The sequence below is a fragment of the Coenobita brevimanus genome, chromosome 67 (genome assembly GCF_032717465.1).
Source record: "Coenobita brevimanus isolate Jiangsu-jjx chromosome 67, ASM3271746v2, whole genome shotgun sequence".
Taxonomy (NCBI): domain Eukaryota; kingdom Metazoa; phylum Arthropoda; class Malacostraca; order Decapoda; family Coenobitidae; genus Coenobita; species Coenobita brevimanus.
The window spans coordinates 23,744,765-23,766,320 of NC_137020.1; the positions used below are offsets into that span (position 1 = coordinate 23,744,765).

Genomic DNA, 21,556 nt, shown 5'->3' on the forward strand with positions numbered 1-21,556 from the left:
CTCTATTACTTAGTTATCATGGTATTAGCACTTGAGTGAACATGTGTTTAGTACACTTGGCAATTTGTTTCAAGGTGAACAATGTACAGTGCCTGCAATAGAAATCTTGGCATACTCAATAATAAGGGAAATAAAACAAAAAATGTACAGTGGTACGTGCATACTGTACATTTATTTGGAAGCTTACATCAGTACTTAGCCATATTGCCCTTGGCAGGCAACACTTTTCTCCGCCTGGACACCATGGAATCTGCCAAATTAACGTAGTATTCCTTGTCCATTGTTCACCAAATCCTCTTGAGAGATTCCTCCTTGCCCTTCACATTCAAGAGGCATGTCTCACTAACCATTTTCTTCATCTTGTTCAAAGCATTTTCAGTGGGACTGAGGTCATGCGAGTTACCTGGCCACTCTAGGACCTCAATCCCATTGTCTTGCAACCACTTTTGAACCATTTTCATCCTGTGGGCTGATGCTCCATCATGCATAAAAGATCACACTGATGAATAGGGTAAAAGGGGCAGCAAATGTTCCTTCAGCACATCCAGATACCATTTCCCATTCATTGTTGTGTTCTTTGGTAAGAAATACAGCCCACCTCTTCCCTTATTACCAGTGAAAGCCCCCCAGACCATGACACTTTCAGGGTGCTTCACAGTTTTCACTGTATACCTGGGGTCATACCTTGACACACTCATGGGGCAATGTACCACTTTAGAGGAACCCCTGACCAGTCTGAACGTTAATGCATCTGAAAACATTACTTTCTTCCACTGCTGTGATGTGAAGTGAATATAATTCTCACAAAAAGCAATCTGTTTTTTTCTTCATAGCTTCCATGAGCATTGGTTTCTTGGCAGCACGACATGCAGGTAAGCCAAGATCACGTTACAGCTTGTGCTACATGATCAGAACTGCAATGTTCTTCAGCAAACTGGGAACCTCTTCTTCACTTCTGCAGCTGTTACAGATGGGTTAGCCAGAACTTCATGCTGTAGAACCTTGTCAGTCCTCGTAGAAGTCTTCTTCATGTTACCAGTGCCCTTCTTCCACTTGGGAAAAGCACCTGGAGGGAGGGCACCGGCAGCATACTTGAGGTCACAAACAGCTTGCCTTGAAATGCCTACGGTATCTAATGTGCCACATTAATCACAGTGTTTCTCTGTTCAGCACATGTCTTTTCTTCAACTGCCAACTTCTTTCGTCCCATTCTGGCAGCCAGGAGTACAACTAGAGTGGATAGGAAAGAGGAAACTGAGGGAGCTTGCCCTGGAGCATTCAAACAATCCACCATACCTGGGAGACAGCCAGAGCATCACTGCCAGTTCACGCTCACTGAGTGGGAAGGTGAGGGTATATCAAGCTGCCAGACATACGATCAGTTTTACCAGGTGAACAGAATGCCTATTGCACAATTTTAAACTTGATACACACGCATGTGTCAAGATTTCTATTGCACATATCAAGATTTCTGTTGTGGCCACTGTAGGATCTTGAAGAGCAATGTATTGGCGATTTGCTGCATTGTGAAGAATGCTGGATCTTGAAGAGCAAGGTGTTTGCATGAAATTGTTTCATTTGGGGAAAAACTGTTATGGAGACTTTTCACATGTTGCAACAGGCTTATGGGGAGGATTGTTTGAGCCATATGCAATATCAAGAGTAGCTCCAGTGGTTCAAACTGGGAAAAACATTCCCCAAAGACAGTCCCAATCCGGACAGCCTTCCACCGGAACAGAAGACAATCACATAAAAAAAGTACGTGCTGTGAAACATGAAAATCATCGTCTGACTGTCAGTGAGTTTCCAAAGAGGTGGGCATTTGTAAAAGTTCATTCCACACAATTTTATCCAAAAACTGAAGATGCATTGTGTTGCTGCAAAATTTGTGCCAAGCCTGCTGATAAATTAGCGAAAAGAGAACAGTGGCACAGTCAGTCAGGAGTTGTTTGAGTATGATTGTTCAAATTCTGATGAGAACTTTCTGAAAAATGTCATAACAGCTGATGAAACATGGGTGTATGGTTATGACGAAAGAACGAAAAGGGTTGTTGCGGTGGTTTGGAATATTGTCACTGTGACCAAAAAATGCACATCAGCGTCGCTTAAATATGAAGATGAGTTAATCATCTTTTTTTATTGAAAGGGCATTATTCATAACGAGTTTGTTCCAAGTTTTACTCAGACATGCTGAAGCACTTAAGGGAGGTACTGCAAAGGATGAGGCCTGAGGCTTAGACAAACGAAGCCTGAGTGCTGCACCATGACAGTGGATCTGCTTGCACACCTCTCCTTAACTGTGAATTTTTGGTGAAGCACAAAACAACTGTTGTACCCCACCATCCTGCTCTTTGGATTTGGTCCCTGCGGATTTTTTTGGGGGGGTCCAAAAGTTGATATCCACCCTGAAACATTGCCAGTTTCAGACAATAAAAGAAATAGAAGAAAATTCACAATGAGAACTGCACATCAACCCTGAAAATGCATTCCAGAACATGTTCCAGAACTGGGAAAAACATTGGGCACGTTGTATGAACAGTGGAGGGGAGTATTTAGAAAGAGACAAGTCTGATTACATTGTAAATAAAGCAATAAATCTGTTTTTGAAAAAGTTCATTTTCTTTTCAGACAGACCTCATAATGCCTGGTTAGGTGTCTCCAAGTCCTGCCTAAGGAAAGAAAATGCTATGTGGTCGCATGAATATTATTTCTATCTCTGGTACATTGTTGTTGGGGCCTTCCTGCTAAAACAAGAATGGTTTAAGTCCTCCAGTTATTTTCTTTGTTCCCAAAAAGACAAGGTTATTCTGTCATCCTGGAATGCCCTGTCTGGAGTTCTGTCAACTTGTATATACTCCTAATCTGTCCCTCTGTATTAGGAAGATTCTTGGTCCTCTGAATAAAATCTATGGCATTGTCACAATCATACCTTTCAAAACACTGCTTCACTCACTAGTCACTTTTCTACCATGAAATGAGTTCTATTTTTGTCTCACAGTCCACTTGCCCATTTTTACACATCAGCACGTTTATTAGCACCATAAACTGCCAGGAAAGCAGGAAGCCTATCAGACCTGTGTGATCCTGGTTTGGCCAAAGAAAAATCCTGGATGAGATGGATAATGGATTGGGGCATTGTCATGGTGGAGCTGCCAGTCCGCCTTCCACAACTCTTGTCTCTTGTGGATGTTTTGGCCAAACACAGGATCACACAGGTCCAACTGATTCCCTGCTCTCCTGGAGATTTTTGGCAATTACCTAAACTGAAGATGCAGCTGAAAGGTTCAAAATTTGAGGACACAAATGAGATAAAAACAAATGAGAGAAAGATCTTGTTGGTGATCCCCAAAACTGACTGTACAAAATGTTTCCAGGTATAGAAGGACAACTGGGCCACGTATGTTGGAGTCCCATGGGAAAACTTTGATGGGGATTAAGTTTGAACTCGGTAAGCCCCCCCCCCCTCCCGCTTTTTTTTTTTCCCCATTTTTCCTTGAATAACCAGCTAAAGGTTGAACACTTTTCAATCAGACCTCATATACTATTGAAGTATTACCTGATGAATGGCTGCTTTGGTGTGATTGATCTTGTTGTTGGTCATATTGGTGCACTCAGCATTTATTAACATTCGTTCACCAGGCACATAACCTGCCCTGTCAATACGCAGCACAAGGGACATAGGGCCACTGCGGCACCACAAACAGCAGGCATATTTGTGCTCTGTGCACTCCAGTCTCATCTGAAAAATTAACAAAGTCAGGGTGCTGTTTCCATACTACCAGTTCTTAAGTATTACAGGGTAATCCAAAAGAACATGGGATCAGTGAGTTTTGAAAGGGGAGAAAAAGAAAGAAAATAAAAAACTTGTAGAAGGAAAAATTATTTTACAGTAATCCCTCAAAAGGCTAAGTTAAGAAGTGAAGAACATGTTGATGGCCAGGTAGTTGAAGTACTTAGAGCAAAGTACTGGAGTTTACATTCTGAAGTAAAAAGACTCGTTAGACGTGATAAGAGGAGACTATATGATGAAAAGGCGACAGAGACAGAAATTAAATTAAGTAAAAATGACGGTCAGAGCACAAGAGCAGCGTATCAGGCCCTAAAGGAGTTAACTGGGACTGAAAAGAGAAGGAAGGAAATACCTGTACAAGATAGAAATGGTAATTTGATGACTAAAGATTTGGATATAAAAGGAAGATGGAAAGAGCACCTTGAATCTGTTCTAAATAGACCAATCCCAGCTGAAGAGGACATTTTGCCAGCCGAGAGAGATTTGCAGATAGAAACAGAGGATATAACTTTGGAAGAGGTAGCAAAATCTATAAAGGAGTTAAAGAATTTTAAGGCTCCAGGTGAGGATGGAGTATTCCCTGAAATGCTTAAGGTGGAAAATGACGAGTTGATGAATGCGCTTTTGAAACTTTTTAATGTGGCTTGGGATAATGGTGGAATTCCAGAAGAGTGGAAAAAATGGAGTGATTATAAAAATACCAAAAAAGGGAGATTTAAGTGTGTGTGGCAATTGGAAGGGGATAACTTTGACACCTGTAGTTGCAAAAGTCTTTTCCAAAATCTTGTTGAACAGAATAGAGCCAGTAATTGATAAAATTTTAAGAGAAGAACAAGCGGGATTTAGAAAGGGTCGAGGGTGTAATGATCAGATTTTTATTGTAAGGCATCTAATGCAACAAGCTAATGAGATTAAAATGCCACTTAACATGTGTTTTGTGGATTTTGAAAAGGCGTTTGATAGTGTTTCACGTGGAGCTATGTTGAAAATTATGAGATTCTATGGTATACCAGAAAAGTTTGTAAATATTATTAGAAGCCTGCATGAAGGTACTTTTTGTAAGGTAATGGTGGGTGGTTCTTTGAGTGATCCATTTCAAGTTAGGTCAGAAGTGATTCAAGGAGGAGTTCTTTCGCCATTGTTGTTTGTTTTGGTTATGGATTATGTTATGAAAAAGGTTGTAAGGAGAACAGGTGCAGGAATTAACTGGAAAGAAAATAAGAAGCTGATGGATTTGGACTATGCTGATGATATTGTACTGATTTGCGGAAGTATTTACGAGATGCAGAGGGTGCTCGATTGTCTGGTGGAGGAAGGAGAAAAAGTGGGATTGGTAATAAATTGTGGAAAGACTGAAATTATTAATATGAACGTGGAGAACCAAATCGATTGTGTAATTGGGAATAATGTGGTGAAGAATGTAGAAAACTTTAAATATCTGGGAACGATTGTATCATCTAATGGATCATTAAACAATGAAATTGAGGAGAGGATTAGATAGGCTTGGCGAGCTGTTGGAATGTTGAAATCTGTTTGGAATAATAATATGCTTTTGGTACATACTAAAGTGAAAATTTACAAGTCCATGGTTAGACCCATTTTAATTTACGGGCATGAGTCATGGTACAGTACAATTGCAACAGTTCAGAAAGTATTAGGATTTGAGAATAAAATACTGAGAAGGATTCTTGGGGTAAAGTGGCAAGACAGAGTTACAAATGAAAGAGTAAGGGATATTATGAGAGTGGAACCAGTTAATGAATATGTGAGACTGTCTCGCTGGAAGTGGCTGGGGCACATATACAGAAAAGAAGGTTGTTTAATACAGGATGTGCCAGAGTGGATTGCTAGAGGAAGAAGAGGTAGAGGTAGGCCGAGGGAAACCTGGTTGAGGACAATGAAAAAAGAAGCAGGAGAGGAGTGTTGGTGGGATCTGAAGGAGATGGCAAGAGACAAATATTGGTGGAGCGAGTTCATTGAGACCCTATGCATCCCGTGGGGTGCCACAGGAAATGATTGATTGATTGATTGAATCCCTCAATAATCCAACATAATAGACCCATCAGTATGTTCAGATATGAACAGTGTCCATATACAGAAGAGTATCATTCAGATCCTAATTATATGTACAGTACCCCTCCCAATTTTGGCAGTGTTCTATGGTTTTTCAGTTATTTAGACATCAAAACACACATGGGAATATCTTATACAGTAAAAGCTCGATTAACTGGCACCTAATGCATCGGCATATCTGTATAACCAGTGTAATGTGGTGTATAAAAGCCTGTGTTGCCCAAAGGCAAAGTGGGAATCCCCTCTTTGGCTCAGTGGTAACGTGCGCATGTATGAAGCGTGAGGGCCTGAGTTCAAATCTCGGCCAGATCAGTGATTAATTTGTTAAGTTTCATTTCAGTTATTACATTGGTTGGCAGTGGTGTGGTGATGTGAGGCGGGGCTTGGTTGGCTATTTGATGCTGGTTCTTGGTTAGCTGACAGCGTCCCTGCCCTCATCCCGGGGATGGGCTGTTTCGGTGTGGTCCGCAGCCTCCCCATGGTGGCCTCTGATGCTTACGTTACCTTGTGTGTTCGAAACTCACCAAATTAATCACCAAGGGGAGAAAAGAGGGATGTAATAGGGTGTATAAAAGCCCGTGTTGCCCAAAGACAAAGTGGGGATCCTCTCTTTGGCTCAGTGGTAACGTGCGTGCGTATGAAGCGTGAGGGCCTGAGTTCAAATCCCGACCAGACCAGTGATTAATTTGTTAAGTTTCATTACAGTTATTACACCAGAATGCAAATTCGATCCGGCATGGGGTCGAAAATATTCTGGATGCCGGTCGTCGCCGATTCAAATTGCCCTTTCTTCCACTTCTTTAGCTCCTGACCTTGTTCCTTTCACTGCTTCTTCTCCACTGTCTGAATCCTCATCTCATGATCCTGATGATCCCCCTGTAATTCTTGATTAGTTCTGTACAGTACAGGATAAAGTGTATGCAGCTAGGTTTCCAAACATATGCTAAATTTTTCTTTAAATAATTTTTGGTAATGTTTGCTGGTTTGTGTTCAGTCCCAAGTTTGGTCATATTTCATTTGTTTGACCTCCCAGAAAATTTCTAAGAGTAACATTCAGTTATCCAGAAAATTCCATATCCGGAATGGAAGAATCCCCATGCATTCCGGTTAATCAAGCTTTTACTGTATAATGCTAAACACTAAAAAAACAATGCATAAACATGGGTGAAACAGAAGTGTTTCCTTCCACCTCCTTCCCACACTTGTCATAATGTCTCTGCAGTGCATAAACAACAAAAATCCACATTCAAATTCATTCATCATCCAATCGTTCATTGCCCCAAGAGGAGCGTAGTAGCCTGGAGCTAGGCGATTTGGTCCTGACATTTAAGATGAGAGTGACCAGCCTCACTCATTCCTGAGTGGCATTATGTAAGCAATATATCCCAACCACCCCTTGGATATAAACCTTCACTAGCTCAATGCGATTGGAGCGCAGTAATTACCCACTAAATCACCAGGCGCCAAAATTTGGTTATATGGTCATCACCCAGCATAGTAAATGGTTCCCTGGTGTACAGGAAACCATTTGGCTTGTCACTCAGTGTAGAGTCACTCACAGGCAGAAGGAAGATGAAAGAATGAAGGAAAGAAAGACAGAAGAGGGAGTGTAAAGTCACCCGTAGGCAGAAGGACGAGGAAAGATTGAAGGAAAGAAAGAAGAGGATGGAAGGAAAGAAAGATGGAGGTGAGGAAATGGCAGACACCCGAGAGCAGCACTACATCGAGTGAGTGGATGGTGAGTGCCCCACCTACCACACACACACACACACACACAAAAAGTTGCAAAAAGAATTTTAACAGCCACAGTACTGTACACTACTGTACTTACCACCGAGTAAACAGCGGACAGGCGTCGTAACCTGCTAGCCTGTACAGTTGCTGGTGTACAGTAATCCCGTGTGGTCTACCAGCTAACATAATCACTTAACAAAGAGGCAATAAAAACCACAGGAACACAAGTGCCAAAATCAGTGTTAAGAGTTATTTAATGTTAAAGCTGGTGCACATTCAAAAAACTGTAATGTCCTAACTAACTGAGATACAGTACTGAAGTGATTCAGGTGGCAGGAAGTAGCTTGCCCAATGAGGATTTTAGTACTGTAGTAACAACTAAGCAATTAGGGAAAATAAATATTGTTTATACCAAACAACAAACACAGTGCCCAACCAAATATTTGAAAGAAGGGGAAATAGATGCACATACTTTCATACAAGAAGACAAATAACAACAAGGAGTAAATAAAAATAGGCAAGGTATGTGGAAGGTATTAAGAATATATGGAGGGAAAGGGAAATTGTTGAGTACTGTGAAGAGCATGTACGAAGGAGCTAGGGCTGCTATGCGAGTGGATGGTGAGCTGAGTGAGTTCTTTGATCTAAATGTGGGACAGAAACAGGGATGTGTAATGTCTCCATGGCTGTTTAATATATATATGGATGGGATTGTAAAGGAGGTGCAAGGCAGAGCAGTGGATGTCGGGGTGTTTCTAATGAATGAGGGTGAGATGTGGAAGATTCCTGTGTTGCTGTTTGCTGATGATACAGTATTGTTTAGTGAAGATGAATGGGAGTTGCAAGGTTTGGTGAATAAATTTGGGACAGTGTGTAGGAAGAGGAATCTGAAAGTTAATTTAAACAAGATTAAAGTTATGGTGTCTGAGAGGAATGAAGTCACAGAATGCACAGTGTGGTTGGATGGTGAGGAAATGAAAAATGCGAGTGCATTCAAGTACTTGAGTCGTGTGATGAGTATAGATGGAACTTTGGGGGATGAAGTGCTTGAAAGGGTACAGCAGGGAAGGAAGGTTGTTGATTCACTGAAAGCAGTGATGAGAAATACGGAGGTGAGTATGGAAGTTAAGAAGTCACTGCATGATAGTATTGTGATCCTTACCCTGATGTATGGAAGCGAGGCATGGACACTGCTAGAGGGGAACAAGTCAGTAGTGATAGCAGTGGAAATTAGTTACTCGAGAGGAGCATGTGGAGTGACATGGAGGGACAGGTTGACAAATGAAGAAGTGAAGGAACGTTGTGGGGTGGATGTGGATGTGGTTGAGAAAATTAGGAAAAATACACTGAGGTGGTTTGGACATGTGGAGAGCATTGAAAATGAAAGACTGACTAAGGGGGTGTATGTAAGTGCAGTGGAGGGAGGGAGAGGGAGGGGAAGACCAAGGATGAGGTGGAGGCATGGACTGGAGAGGTATATGAGGGAGGGGGGAGTGAGTTGGGGGGAGTGAGTTGGGGGGAGGGTAGTCAAATGGTGGGTGACAGAGCGACTTGGAGGCATTTTGTTTGCGGCCACCCTTCGCGGGATTAGGGCGTCGGGCTATAGACAGATAGATAGAAATAAAAATGTTAGATTCATACATACTTATCTGTGCTTCAGTGTAAATACAGCAGAATAAACAAGCACGTACAACCCTCACAGGCTCGCAACACCGCAGTCAGACACACACTAGGACAAGTCCAGCACCCCCCCCCCTCCTACATCCTTCCTCTCTTGCTTGCTCCCTTTCTCTTTCCCGCCACAATAAAGCTCTCTCACTGGCTGACATTCAGTAGAGAAAACGCTGTGGTTGGTTGTGTAGGGGACAGTAATCAACCCCCACCAATATCTCACCACCTGGTACATCTCCTCCTTCCCTATATCCCTTCCCCCTCCATCATTTCTACCCCCCTATACCCATCACCTCACTTCTACTGTACTAAAACTCAGTTCCTGAACCCTGGTTTTATAAGATACACTCCCATTGGCCCAGATTTCAATTTCTAGCTAATATGCTCTACAAACATCGTGATTCATCGCCGATGTGAGTTGTCATGATATGATGCTGAAACAAACCTCCCACAGGCTGTAGGTGCAGGTCTGGACCCGCCACCCATTTTTGTTACTGTGACTTCCAGCCTTATGCTTACTTTCCCCTTGGGACAGAGTGTCTTCCCTGAAAGAGGAATGATTGTTGAAAAAAAAAAAAAAAAAAAAAAAAAAGGGGGGGAGGTGAGAGGCTGGTGCTTCTGCTCCTGTAGTCCTAATCGCCTCGGAAAACTTCTCCACCCATTGGAGCTGTGTAATGAGTAGGGACGTGCGATACCTGCTACTGAACACAGCGTTCTCATGCCTCTACCAGCTGGCCAGGCGACTTTGACCTTTTGGTACGGGAGTAGATGGCATTTTTTGCTCAGCTGGTGGGTTAGGGTCTATTACCTGTGTCCGGCCCGAGAGCCCAGCCAGCCAGTCGGGCAACTCTGACTGTTCGGTGAGGAGACAGATGGTCATTTTTGCTCAGCAGGTGGGTTAGGGTCTATTACCCACATACAGCCAGAGAGGCCAGCCAGCCGCTCAGCCGATTTTTTTAATTTGTAGGCCGCCCAACTGGCCATGTCAGAAATTTTACGTTCGGATATGAACAAAGATTTTGGATACAGTACTGACATAACAGAGCCAAGGCCTAGCATTCGAATACAGAGCATGTCCGGATACGGGACGTCTAGATGAGTGAGAGATTACTTCTCGTTCATAATGATGGCAAGAATCCAGCAATCAGTAAATTAGTACCAATTCTTAAGTTTTAAAATTGGTGCTAGTTCTCAAGGTTTAAATTTATCTTGGCCTAAAACAAACATCTTTTTATTTTGCATGCTAAGCTGTAACAAGAGACTGCTGATAGTACTGGAATATGGTGCTAGTAATGAAGAAGTGCCATGGAGAGGGTGTAGCCATACTGTTGTCTTATTCTGCCACAGAGTTGAGGAAATAAACTGCAAAAGGATGAAAACTCTGTCAAAGTTAACCCTTTCAGTCCAATTTCATTATATTTTTATGTACTTTCAAGGAACTTTATTTAACTCTGAAAGAACCTTTTTCAGTTGTTGATTGAATATTAGCAATGGCTATGTAAACCATCCAGTTTGAGAGGTACCGTAAGTTAAATGAATTGCCCAGAAGTGACAAGAATATTAACCTTTTCGCTGCGGAATTTATTTTCGGCTTGGTTCTCAAAAAGTGTCAGTTGTCCAGCAAAAAATCAAAATGGTATTAGGTAATTGTCTACAACACTTTCGTGATTGCCTAGTACTTACCTTTCCATTTTCAGCACTAAAATTCCTTAATAGCTACATATATTATCAGCAGGATGATGAATACATCAGAAATTTGCTGGGGATTTAATTAAAAGGATGCCGAGATGCAGGCTAGCTGGTGCGTAAAGATCCGGTGTTTACTGTAATATTAATATTCATTATCAAGCCTTTTCTGTACACTTAAACATCCAGCATCTTCTTAAACAACATCTAATCACATTACATTCCATATAACTCACCTAAATAATGGTAAATCTCCAAGAAATTGTGACACATGGCCAAGCGCTCAATCAGCTGGGCAGGCATGTTTGTTGACGTGATGTTTTGCCTTGCCACCGTATGAGAGCAGCACATTCTGGGACGCCATTGACATAGCAACATTAGCGAGAGCCTGGAGTATCACGCAGCCAGTTCAAACTGTTTTCTGAGGCCCGTCGACTACAGTCATTTTCCTCAGTGAAAGGGAATAATTCATAGAATGACTAGAGTCATAAAATGCAGTGAAAGTGTTAAAATCATGTCATTGAACTTACTGAAGGGTTAAGGTGGATGAATTAGAGTACGGTAATGTAAACCTACCACAGCTTGAGGGTCATTGTTAAGGTCATAAAGTGTGTTGACCGAGTAAGGTCTGAGGCAGGACTTGTCAATGCCCCAGGGAATGTCCATCTTGGCCTTACACTGATGGCGCACTTTTCCAACATGAGACTCAAACGATGAAGGAATCCCAGGTGGTAACAGGAAACTGAACTGAAAAACGTGTGTCCCTGGAGGTAGCTCACATGAATCTGAACCTGGAAGTGGACAGAATGATACACATTAATTTACATTTGCTGTAACGAGCAAGTATATGACGTACAGTATAAAAGACTGTGTATGCGGTGCTTGAAAATGGTTGGCCATTTTTCCTGGTGTTATAACAAAAAACTGAACAAAGATACTGGAAAAACATGAAGCAGCATTAGCACCTAGGTGATAAGTGACAAGTGAATATGCAGCACGAATAGGTATACTGTACAGTATATACTATACTGCTGGGATTTGAGTGATGACTGTCTAGTGTATGCTCAGAGTCTGATTTTTAAAAATACAGTTATACTCCACTATACAATCCCTGTCTGTGCAATACCCCGCTTTGCGATGTTAAAAAATTAATTCCCCACCTATTGATGGCCAGTCCCCAGTTATCTTATGGGCTTTTATCTGATGTTTTTTTTTTTTTTCTTATCAATTTTCATTACATTTTAGACTTAATTTTTATGTTTAAGTTGATTTATAAACTGTTTTTAGATTTAGATTTGTGTTTTTTAGTCATAGGTGGGGTGAACACTGTCATTTTTGGGTACAGAGTACTAAGTTTGATTTTTTTTTTCCAGACTTATTTTTGATGATTTTCAGATTATATATTTGGGTTTAGGTGAGTTATAAACTGCTTTTAGGCTTAGTTTAGCATATTTTAAAGCCATTTGGAGGTTTAGGTGAGCTAGAAACTTTTATTTGGACTCATTTGGGTGGGGTTTGGACTTGGTTGGGGGGGATCCCAAGGCTCCCAAATGCATCTATGTACTTTCTATGTTTTAACATTCCTGGTAACCGATACCCCAGCTCAGCAATGGGTTTTCTCAAACGCATCTCATCGTTACAATGGGGGCACCCAATAATTTTAAATAATCCTCCACACTGTTCTCTGCTTACCTTTTCCTGTCACTGCATTTCTAGACTGCCACTCTGTTAACCTGTCTGTACAGTATAGAAGGCTGCACCAGGGTGTAGTGGTACCGAATACATTATATGGGACTGAAACATGGAATATGGGTGTAGCAGAGAGGAAAAGTGTGAATGTAATGGAGATGAGGTGTCTGAGGAGTATGTGTGGAGTGATGCGTATGGATTGAGTGAGAAACGATGAAGATTCTAGACTGTCACTCTTAACCTGTCTGTACAGTAAAGAAGGCTGCACGAGGGTGTAATGGTACTGAATGCATTATATGGGACTGAAACATGGGATGTGGGTGTAGCAGGGAGGAAATATTTGAATGTAATGGAGATAAGATGTCTGAGGAGTATGTGTGGAGTGATGCGTATGGGTCGAGTGAGAAATGATGAAGTGCAAAGGAGAACTGGAGTTATGCAGGAGATGGCTGACTGAGTTAAGCAGAAAGTGTTGCAATGGTTTGGGCATATGGAGAGAATGAATGGAGAGTGATTGGTAAAAATGATAACTGGATCGGATGTTAGAGGTGTAAGGCTGAGAGTAAGACCACGAATAGGATGGTTGGACAGTGTGAAAAGAGTGTTAGATGTGAGAGGGATGTCTGTAGGGCAAGGAAGAGTGGCTGCGCGTGATAGAAATGACTGAAGAGAAATTGTGAATGAATAAATGGTGACGCAGTCCTGAAGGGATATTCTCCCGCATTTGGTCTGATAAGTTGATCAGGTCAGGTGCGGGTAAGGGGATGGGTTCATTATGATGTGGCAGGGATAAACCAGCTCTGTTGTCGGGCCCTGCTGCGGATGTTGCCGATTGCTGTGCACAGTTGACCCTCGTGTGCTGTGGTGCGGTGAGGATCTGTCCCCTCTCCCCTTGGGGCTAAGATATGAATAAATGCATGTGTGTGGATGAGCAAATTGGGAGTGTGTTGTCCAGTCTTGGCTACCCCCTTTCTTTGGGGGAAGCACCGTAAGTATATAGATAGATAATTATAAAAAAAAAAATTAATGTTACAAAATATACTGACCATTTCCCCACACCCAGTAGTTCATTTCATAGTACTTCTCCCTGCTGGTGAAGTGCCGTGTTTCTGTCTTGCGATCAGACCCAGTGCCTGTCGTGCGTCTTTCCGTCCAGTGAACCCGACCATACCCTTTGAATTCCACTTCTATACCTGTGTTGTTAAAGAATCAGTTTAACTTCATATAATACAACCTAATTCAGTTCTGGTACAATGGCACAAGATGGGGACAAAAGCTCTTCTAACATTTCACTTCCTCTGATGGCCAGTATTCCTAAGCGTAGGGAGGTCTGATGTATTTTTCTCTAGGTATCCACAGATGATTCTCTGATATCATGTGTGTTTGGGAGAAAAGTCACAAACATACTCCTAGTCTGAAGTAGACGTACCCAGTACTGGAACAGTAGGTAAAAACATTTGACCTTGACTTTATACAAGAAAATGACCCAGGAGTAAACTAAAACCAGTAGCTACATGTAGAATCAGTACAAAAGCTCAAAGTAAATACAAAGCAAATAACGATACGCAGTAACCAGTGAGACTAAACTGTATTGCCGGTGTTTGAAAAGTTTCCCTTTTTTACTTAAATGGAAACTTTACAATTAACTTTGGTCATGAAAAATCTTGATATAACAAAAGAAGCAAGTCAGAGATCAACAGCATTCAGAAGTATGATAAGACATGGATAAGAACCAACTTTATCATCAGGTACCAGTAGCCAGCTGGATCAGTACTTATATATATTTTTTTAATTACTGGCCAGTTTTTACAGTGATAGCTAAATACCAGGTTGCAGGATACAACAGGCTAATTTGTATTACTGAATTAGAAAAATCATGATGGGACTTCTGAATACAAACATTTTCCAGGTTTATTACGTGTCACACTTTCTTGGACTAAGAGCACAAATAAGGTTATTTTCCAAGGGTAAAGGAGAAGCAAGCTATCTGTCTATCTACATAGCTATGAACAGCATGACAACTTAATCCAGGAGGGAGTGGCCTTGAACAAATTGCTTTCATGTCATCCTGTCCTCTGCTATCAGCCTACTTTTCCTTCAGTTCACACTACCCTCATTCATACAGTACACCTCTCACTCCATCCCTCCACCTCATCCTTAGTCTCCCATTCTCTTATTCACTTCATTCACACACTACAGTATCTCCTGATCAATCTCATTTTTTTTTTCTTCTTTGCTAAACTTTAAATTCCTCTGAAAACTGTCGCCACGCATTTTTGAAGAGATAACAGCAAGTGTGTTTATCATAAAATTTCAAGAATACTGGGAAAATCTAACAGATTCTTTGAGTAAACCCTCTCATGTTTTTCTTACAACACAGTACACAAACTTATATTTCTCAGCCACACCTCTAATAACTTAAATGAGGAGCCAGGTTTCTCCACTATTACCCTTCAAGGGAGATTATACCAGAGCCACAGTCATGTTCAGGATTAATGAGGTCACACTGGAAGGCATAGCTATTGACATTTCTTGGTGAAACCCTGCCACAGAAATTACAGTACAATACTGTGTCTTCTCTTAATACATAACTTCAGTTAATTTCAATTGATTCAAAGTTCCAAGTACAACCATATTTGCAAAGGAAGGAATCTACCTACAAATACAGGTATGAACATAGAGGGCATAGCAGCATTATACAGTCATTACCCACTTACTGTGCCTAACTAACAATGACACTAAATACCAACTCATGGAAATACTTTGTAAAAGCTTTATGAATAATGATCTGACTATTTCTTTTTCACCACATCAGTAACAAAGCCAAGATATGCCAGCACAATTAATTCAGTCATATTATATTTCTTATTATCACATTATTGTACATGACAGAACCCCTTAATCTAATGACTGCCTTTTCATATTAATCATGTTACTGTCTGCTTGCATCCCTCCACCTCTACGACGGCCATGTAGCACCTGTCTAGCAACAAACTCTCATCCCTTTTCTGTCCAGCTGTCTAATGCAAGAGTTAACCGTTACTACCAGTCCTTCATTTATAACAGGTCAACTCTGGAACTGTCACCCTCTGTCTGTATTTCCTAGTTCCTATGATCTCCAGTCTTTCAAACGCAGTGTGTCTAAGCATCTCGAAATGAACGGGTCTTGAAATTGTCTCTCAGTTGTACTGTTTTTGTCTGTTTGTTTGTTTTTTTGGAGGGAACAGTTTGAAGGCTCCTGGCCTTTGGTTCCTTCTTTCATGGATAAAAAAAAAAAAATATTCAGCATGAGCGAGATCTCTTATTGTATAACGAAGGGGTCAGTGAAGGCTCTATCTAACCTCTCCAGGGACTTGAACGATGAGTGAATGGAGCAGTGGCCCATTGGCTTGGGCAAACTTGGGCTGTCTGGACATTGCTACTCCTCACCCTGCCGTAGGGTGGGAAAGGAGGTCCAGATGATGATGACAGTGATGATGATGAATATATATATATATCATTTCGTTTTTAAAGGCTCCAACATGCTTGCATGTGTCGGCCTTGGTCACCTAATGGCGGCCCTCCATGCTGCACGATCCATTGCAGGCTCCCTGTTCAGTCCCTTAACCCTAAGGTCACACTTAATGACCTCATCCCATGTCTTTCTCGGTCTACCCTTCATAACCCCACCCCCAGTATTAACACTTCTCACCTTCCTCACCCAATTATCATCCCCCATCCTCTCCACATGTCCAAACCACCTCAATCTACCTCTCCTCATCACAACACCAATACACTCCAGTCCCATCCTACCTCTCAACTCTTCCATTGTAAACCCAGCCCCTCCAGGCCTTGGACGCAGGGACGCACTGCACATCCACCTAATCATTGTCATTTCTGTACGTCTGAGCCGGCGAATATCTTCCTCCTTCACTGCCCAGGTCTCACTGCCATACAGCATTACACTCCTAACACATGCTGCATACAAAGACCCCTTAGCATGTAGGGAGAGCCCTCTCAATGTCAGGAGAGGCAAGAGCTCCCTGAACTTCTTCCAACCACTTCTCACCCTAGCCACAGAGCTAGCTCCAGCCCCACCTCCAGCACACAACATGTCTCCCAAATAACAAAACTCTTCCACACACTCAAGAGATTCACCAGCAGGTTCAATCCTTTCACGTCTGACAATCTCCACCTGCTCACCCCGGCACGCCGTACACATAAAATCAGCATTATCTCGCAGTCTACCTCTGATACCACTACATCTCTTATGCACCCATTTATCACACACATCGCACAAGATGGAATTACTTCACACGCCCTTGTGGCAAACTGCACATGGCCACTCTCCCTCGTCTTTGACTACCACCACCAACCCTAGATATCATCACTTTTGTTTTATCTGCATTTACCCTTAAACCCTTTTGCCCCATACCATCTCTCCACTTCCTAAACCTTTCCTCCGCCTCCCTTTCATTCTCTGCAATCAACACCAAATCATCAGCATACAACAACTCCCACGGGAGTCCGTTTCTAAAGTCACGTGAAAGGGCTTCAAGTACCATGATAAACAACATGGGACTCAAGACTGACCCCTGATGCACACCAACATTCATGGAAAACTCATCACTCAAATCTCCATTCACTCTCACCTGGGTGTGAGCACCCACATACATGGCCATAACTACCCTAACCAGCCACTCCTCCAAGCCAAGCTTTCTCATTGCCCACTTCACCACCTCTCTAGGGACTCTGTCAAAGGCCTTTTCCAAATCAACAAAAACAAAATAAAGATCCCTTCTCCTACCAATATATTTTTCCTGAAGCTGTCGAACAATGAATATGGCATCAGTGGTCCCCCTACCTGGCATAAACCCAAACTGCATCTCATCAATATTCACTCTTTCTCTAATCATACCTTCTAAAACTCTCTCCATTACCTTCATTATCTGATCTAAAAGCTTTATACCTCTATAATTTCCTCTTTCCAGGGCATCACCCTTCCCTTTATACACATTTACAATTACACTCTTCAGCCAATCATCTGGGACAACACCCTCATAAATAATCCTATTTATCAGGTCAGTGACTAAACTCACCCCTATATCGCCTGAGGCCTTCAACATTTCGGCAGTCAACCCAGACACACCTGCTGCCTTCCCCACCCTCAATGCCTATTGCCTCACTCACAGTAGCAGTATCAATCAAAGGCCAAGGGCCAGACACTGGATCTGCTGGCTCCAAACCTTCCCTGTCCCAGTCAAACTCCTCATTCAACAACCGGTTATAATGCTCTCTCCATGCATCTTTAATATCCTCACTGTTCACCACTACCCTTCCTTCATCATTCTTCACACACTGCTCACCTATGATATCCCGATTATCCCTCTTCACCTGACCTGCCACCCTAAATATATTCTTCCTTTCCCCATGATTTAGGTTATCAAATATATATATATATATATATATATACCTGTATATATATATATATATATATATACCTGTATATATATATATATAGTAACCTTTAACATAACACGAGGGTTAGGTTCCTGGAGAGGTTGCGTAAGTTAAAAACGCATTATTTAAACATATTTTCCCATAAGAAACAATGGTAATATTGGGGGTTACGTTCCTGGACTCTGGGAAAGTCTACCCATTTGGGGAGTTATGCTACTCTAAACTTAAAAGCAACAGTATTAATTTGAAAGGAAATCCACGTAAAAAACAAAAATAATATATTTGGGGAGAAATACACAACATTTGAGCCCTAGTTGGGCCAAGGGGAAGGCGGTGGCTCAGTCGGTAGAGAGGTGGCTTGCAGTCCCAAGGGACCCAGGTTCAAATCCCCGCTGGGGCAGGGAACAGTTTAAGGATTTGAATTTAATTAAATCAGGCTTTACTGATCTACTAGAAGACCCGCCAACATGTCGTAAAAATACCCCCGCTAATACCAATACACCAGTCCTGTATGAGACAGCCCTAGCATGTATTCAATATGGACGGTGGGAGTTAGTGCCGAAGTGGTGACATGTAGAGGTGTTGGTATGTAGGAGGACTGCTGGGCCTTGATAGCAGGCTGTGAAGCCTATGCCCAGAGTCGGACACATTTTAAAAAAAAAAAAAAAAAAGCATTTTATACTTCTCCCCAAATACATACTGTTTTCATTTTTTATGTGGATTTTCTTTCAATTCTGGTTCATTCACGGCATTGTGAAAGTTCCTCAACATTATTAATGCATTAGTAGGTCATAAAAACACTACAATAAAAGCAACATTTTCATTATAGTAAGTAGGTCACAAACAATAACAACACACAGCCTCACTTCATCTATGCATCACTCATCATCTGCTGCTGTCCCTCCTCACTCCAGTCCCCCACCCTAAATTTGTTGTCCCTCTTCGCTTTTGCTGTCCTTCCTCTTCCTCTGACTTCCATGCTATTGGTGATGAAGATAACTCCCTTAAGTTTTCTGTCTTCTTCATAAAGAACTGCTCTATCTTGGTCTGAGTGGTTTTCATCTTTCTGTTCTGCAGCATCAAGTTGTAACACTTTAGATCTGCCATCACTTTCCTGGCCAAATTTTGTCCGAAAATGAGCTAAATTGCTCAGAATGGGGCCAAACTTCATTTTCGAATATTGTAGTTCGAATAAAACCAGTTTAAGCAACAGGCAAATAAAAAATTGTATTTATGCATAAACTGCCACACCCAGTCTATCAGCTCGGGACTGTCCAAGGCGCGCATGGCTAATTTGAAACCATAACGTATGTGTAAAGTCGTGTTAAATGGAGAAACCCTTGTTAGTTAAACATATCGCCTTAAATATTTGCACGTGTTAAAATGAAAATGCGTTTTTTATACTCGCATTAGTTGAGAGGTTACTGTATAATAATACTGTACTGTACACTGATAAACATGTCTTTTATTTACCTTATTGTGGTAAACATAGCTGAAGTGGTCAGGCAGTCCGGACTGCTTCTGGCTTTATTGGACTTTTTCTGATACTGTATTTGGGAATTTAGTCTGGTAGCTCCTCGAGTCCAATAAAAGCGAAATCTAGTCTATTGATGTCTGTTATATCAAGGTTTTACTGTATATATATATATATATATATATATATATACTGTATATATAATGTACAGTGGGCTCGCACAGTCATGATCACAGTGCACGAATCGCATAGTACACGAGTGACCAAAAATCATAACCATGTAACTTTGAATGTGCGAATTTAGCCCACAATACACGAGGCAGAGGCAAGGAGTAGCCCAAAACCATCCAGACTATGTGACCCTCCCCCCCTCCACACACGACGCGCCCCTCGTGACGTTAGAGGCTTGTGAGGAAGGTGCTCAAGAGGAGTCTACAATAAGATCTTGCCAATTATGACCGACAATAACGTTTTCGGCAATAACGGTAAGTTAGAAATGATACCCAGTTTCTATAATGACGTGTGGATTCACTTGAATAACGGTTATTTTGCAAATGCCAAGTTGTTATACTGAAAATATGTTCATAACAAGATGAGGAATGGAACAGACAAACAAGAAGAGATGAGGTTAATTGCCGAAAATGTGAGCAGTAGTGAGGAGATGGAGGATTCTCCCCTCATCACCTCCCCTGACTTGCTTGCCACCATCCCCTCCACCTCCACAGCCCCACCTGACTCACCTGCTCCACCTGGCATACCTGCAACCCCACCATAATGACTTGCTGCATTTCTCCATCAAGGCCTACTGTTGCTGCATTTCTCCATCCAGGCCTAGAATAATACAACATTGACCACCGCTAAACACGTGTGGTGTTGCGGCTGGTGTGGCTTTGGCACTATAAGTGTGTTGCCGTCCCTCGGAACACCTGCTATTTAAGTCCATGAGGCCTGTCGTCTACTGTTTTTAAGATGTCTGACCATATTTTTGTTATTTTAGCTATATCTGTAGTATACTGTATGTCTTAAAAATTTTCCCTTTATTATATTTCTATCTGTCTATCTATCTATAGCCCAATGCCCTAATCCCGCAAAGGGTGGCCGCAGACAAAACGCCTCCAAGTCGCTCTGTCACTCACCATTTGACTACCCTCCCCCCAACTCACCCCCCCCCTCCCTCATACCTCTCAACTCCATCCCTCCACCTCATCCTCGGTCTACCTCTCCCTCTCCCTCCCTCCACCTCATCCTCGGTCTACCTCTCCCTCTCCCTCCCTCCACCTCATCCTCGGTCTACCTCTCCCTCGCCTACATACACCCTCTTAGTCTGTCTTTCATTCTCCATTCTCTTCACATGTCCAAACCACCTTAGTGTATTTCTCCTAATCTTCTCAACCACATCCACATCCACCCCACAGCGTTCCTTCACTTCTTCATTCGTCAGCCTGTCCCTCCACGTCACTCCACATGCTCCTCTCAAGTAACTCATTTCCACTGCTCTCACTCTTGACTTGTTCCCCTCTTGCAAGGTCCATGCCTCGCTTCCATACGTCAGGGTAGGGATCACAATACTATCATGCAGTGACTTCTTAACTTCCATACTCACCTCCCTATTTCTCATCACTGCCTTCAGTGTACCAACAACCTTCCTTCCCTGCTGTACCCTTTCACACACTTCATCCCCCAAAGTTCCATCTTTACTCATCACACTACCCAAGTACTTGAATGCACTCACATTCTCCATATCCTCACCATCCAACCTCACTGCACACTCTGTGACTTCATTCCCCTCAAACACCATAACTTTACTTTTGTTTACATTAACTTTCAGATTCCTCCTCCTACACACTGTCCCAAACTCATTCACCAAACCTTGCAACTCCCATTCATCTTCACTCAACAGTACTGTATCATCAGCAAACAGCAACACCGGAAGCTTCCATATCTCACCCTCATTCATTAGAGCCACCCCCACATCCACTGCCCTACCCTGCACCTCCTTT

General features: G+C 42.1%; 1 protein-coding gene across 1 annotated transcript in view; it reads right to left on the minus strand.

Moving 5' to 3' along the window:
- LOC145405588 (uncharacterized) overlaps positions 1-21,556 on the minus strand; it is a 161,772-nt gene that overhangs the window by 120,812 nt on the left and 19,404 nt on the right. The window contains exons 3-5 of the mRNA XM_080276913.1: positions 13,690-13,836; positions 11,531-11,745; positions 3,557-3,739 (exon numbers count right to left, since the gene is read on the minus strand). Of these exons, the coding sequence (XP_080133039.1) occupies positions 3,557-3,739; positions 11,531-11,745; positions 13,690-13,836 (545 nt within the window). The remainder of the gene's footprint in view (positions 1-3,556; positions 3,740-11,530; positions 11,746-13,689; positions 13,837-21,556) is intronic.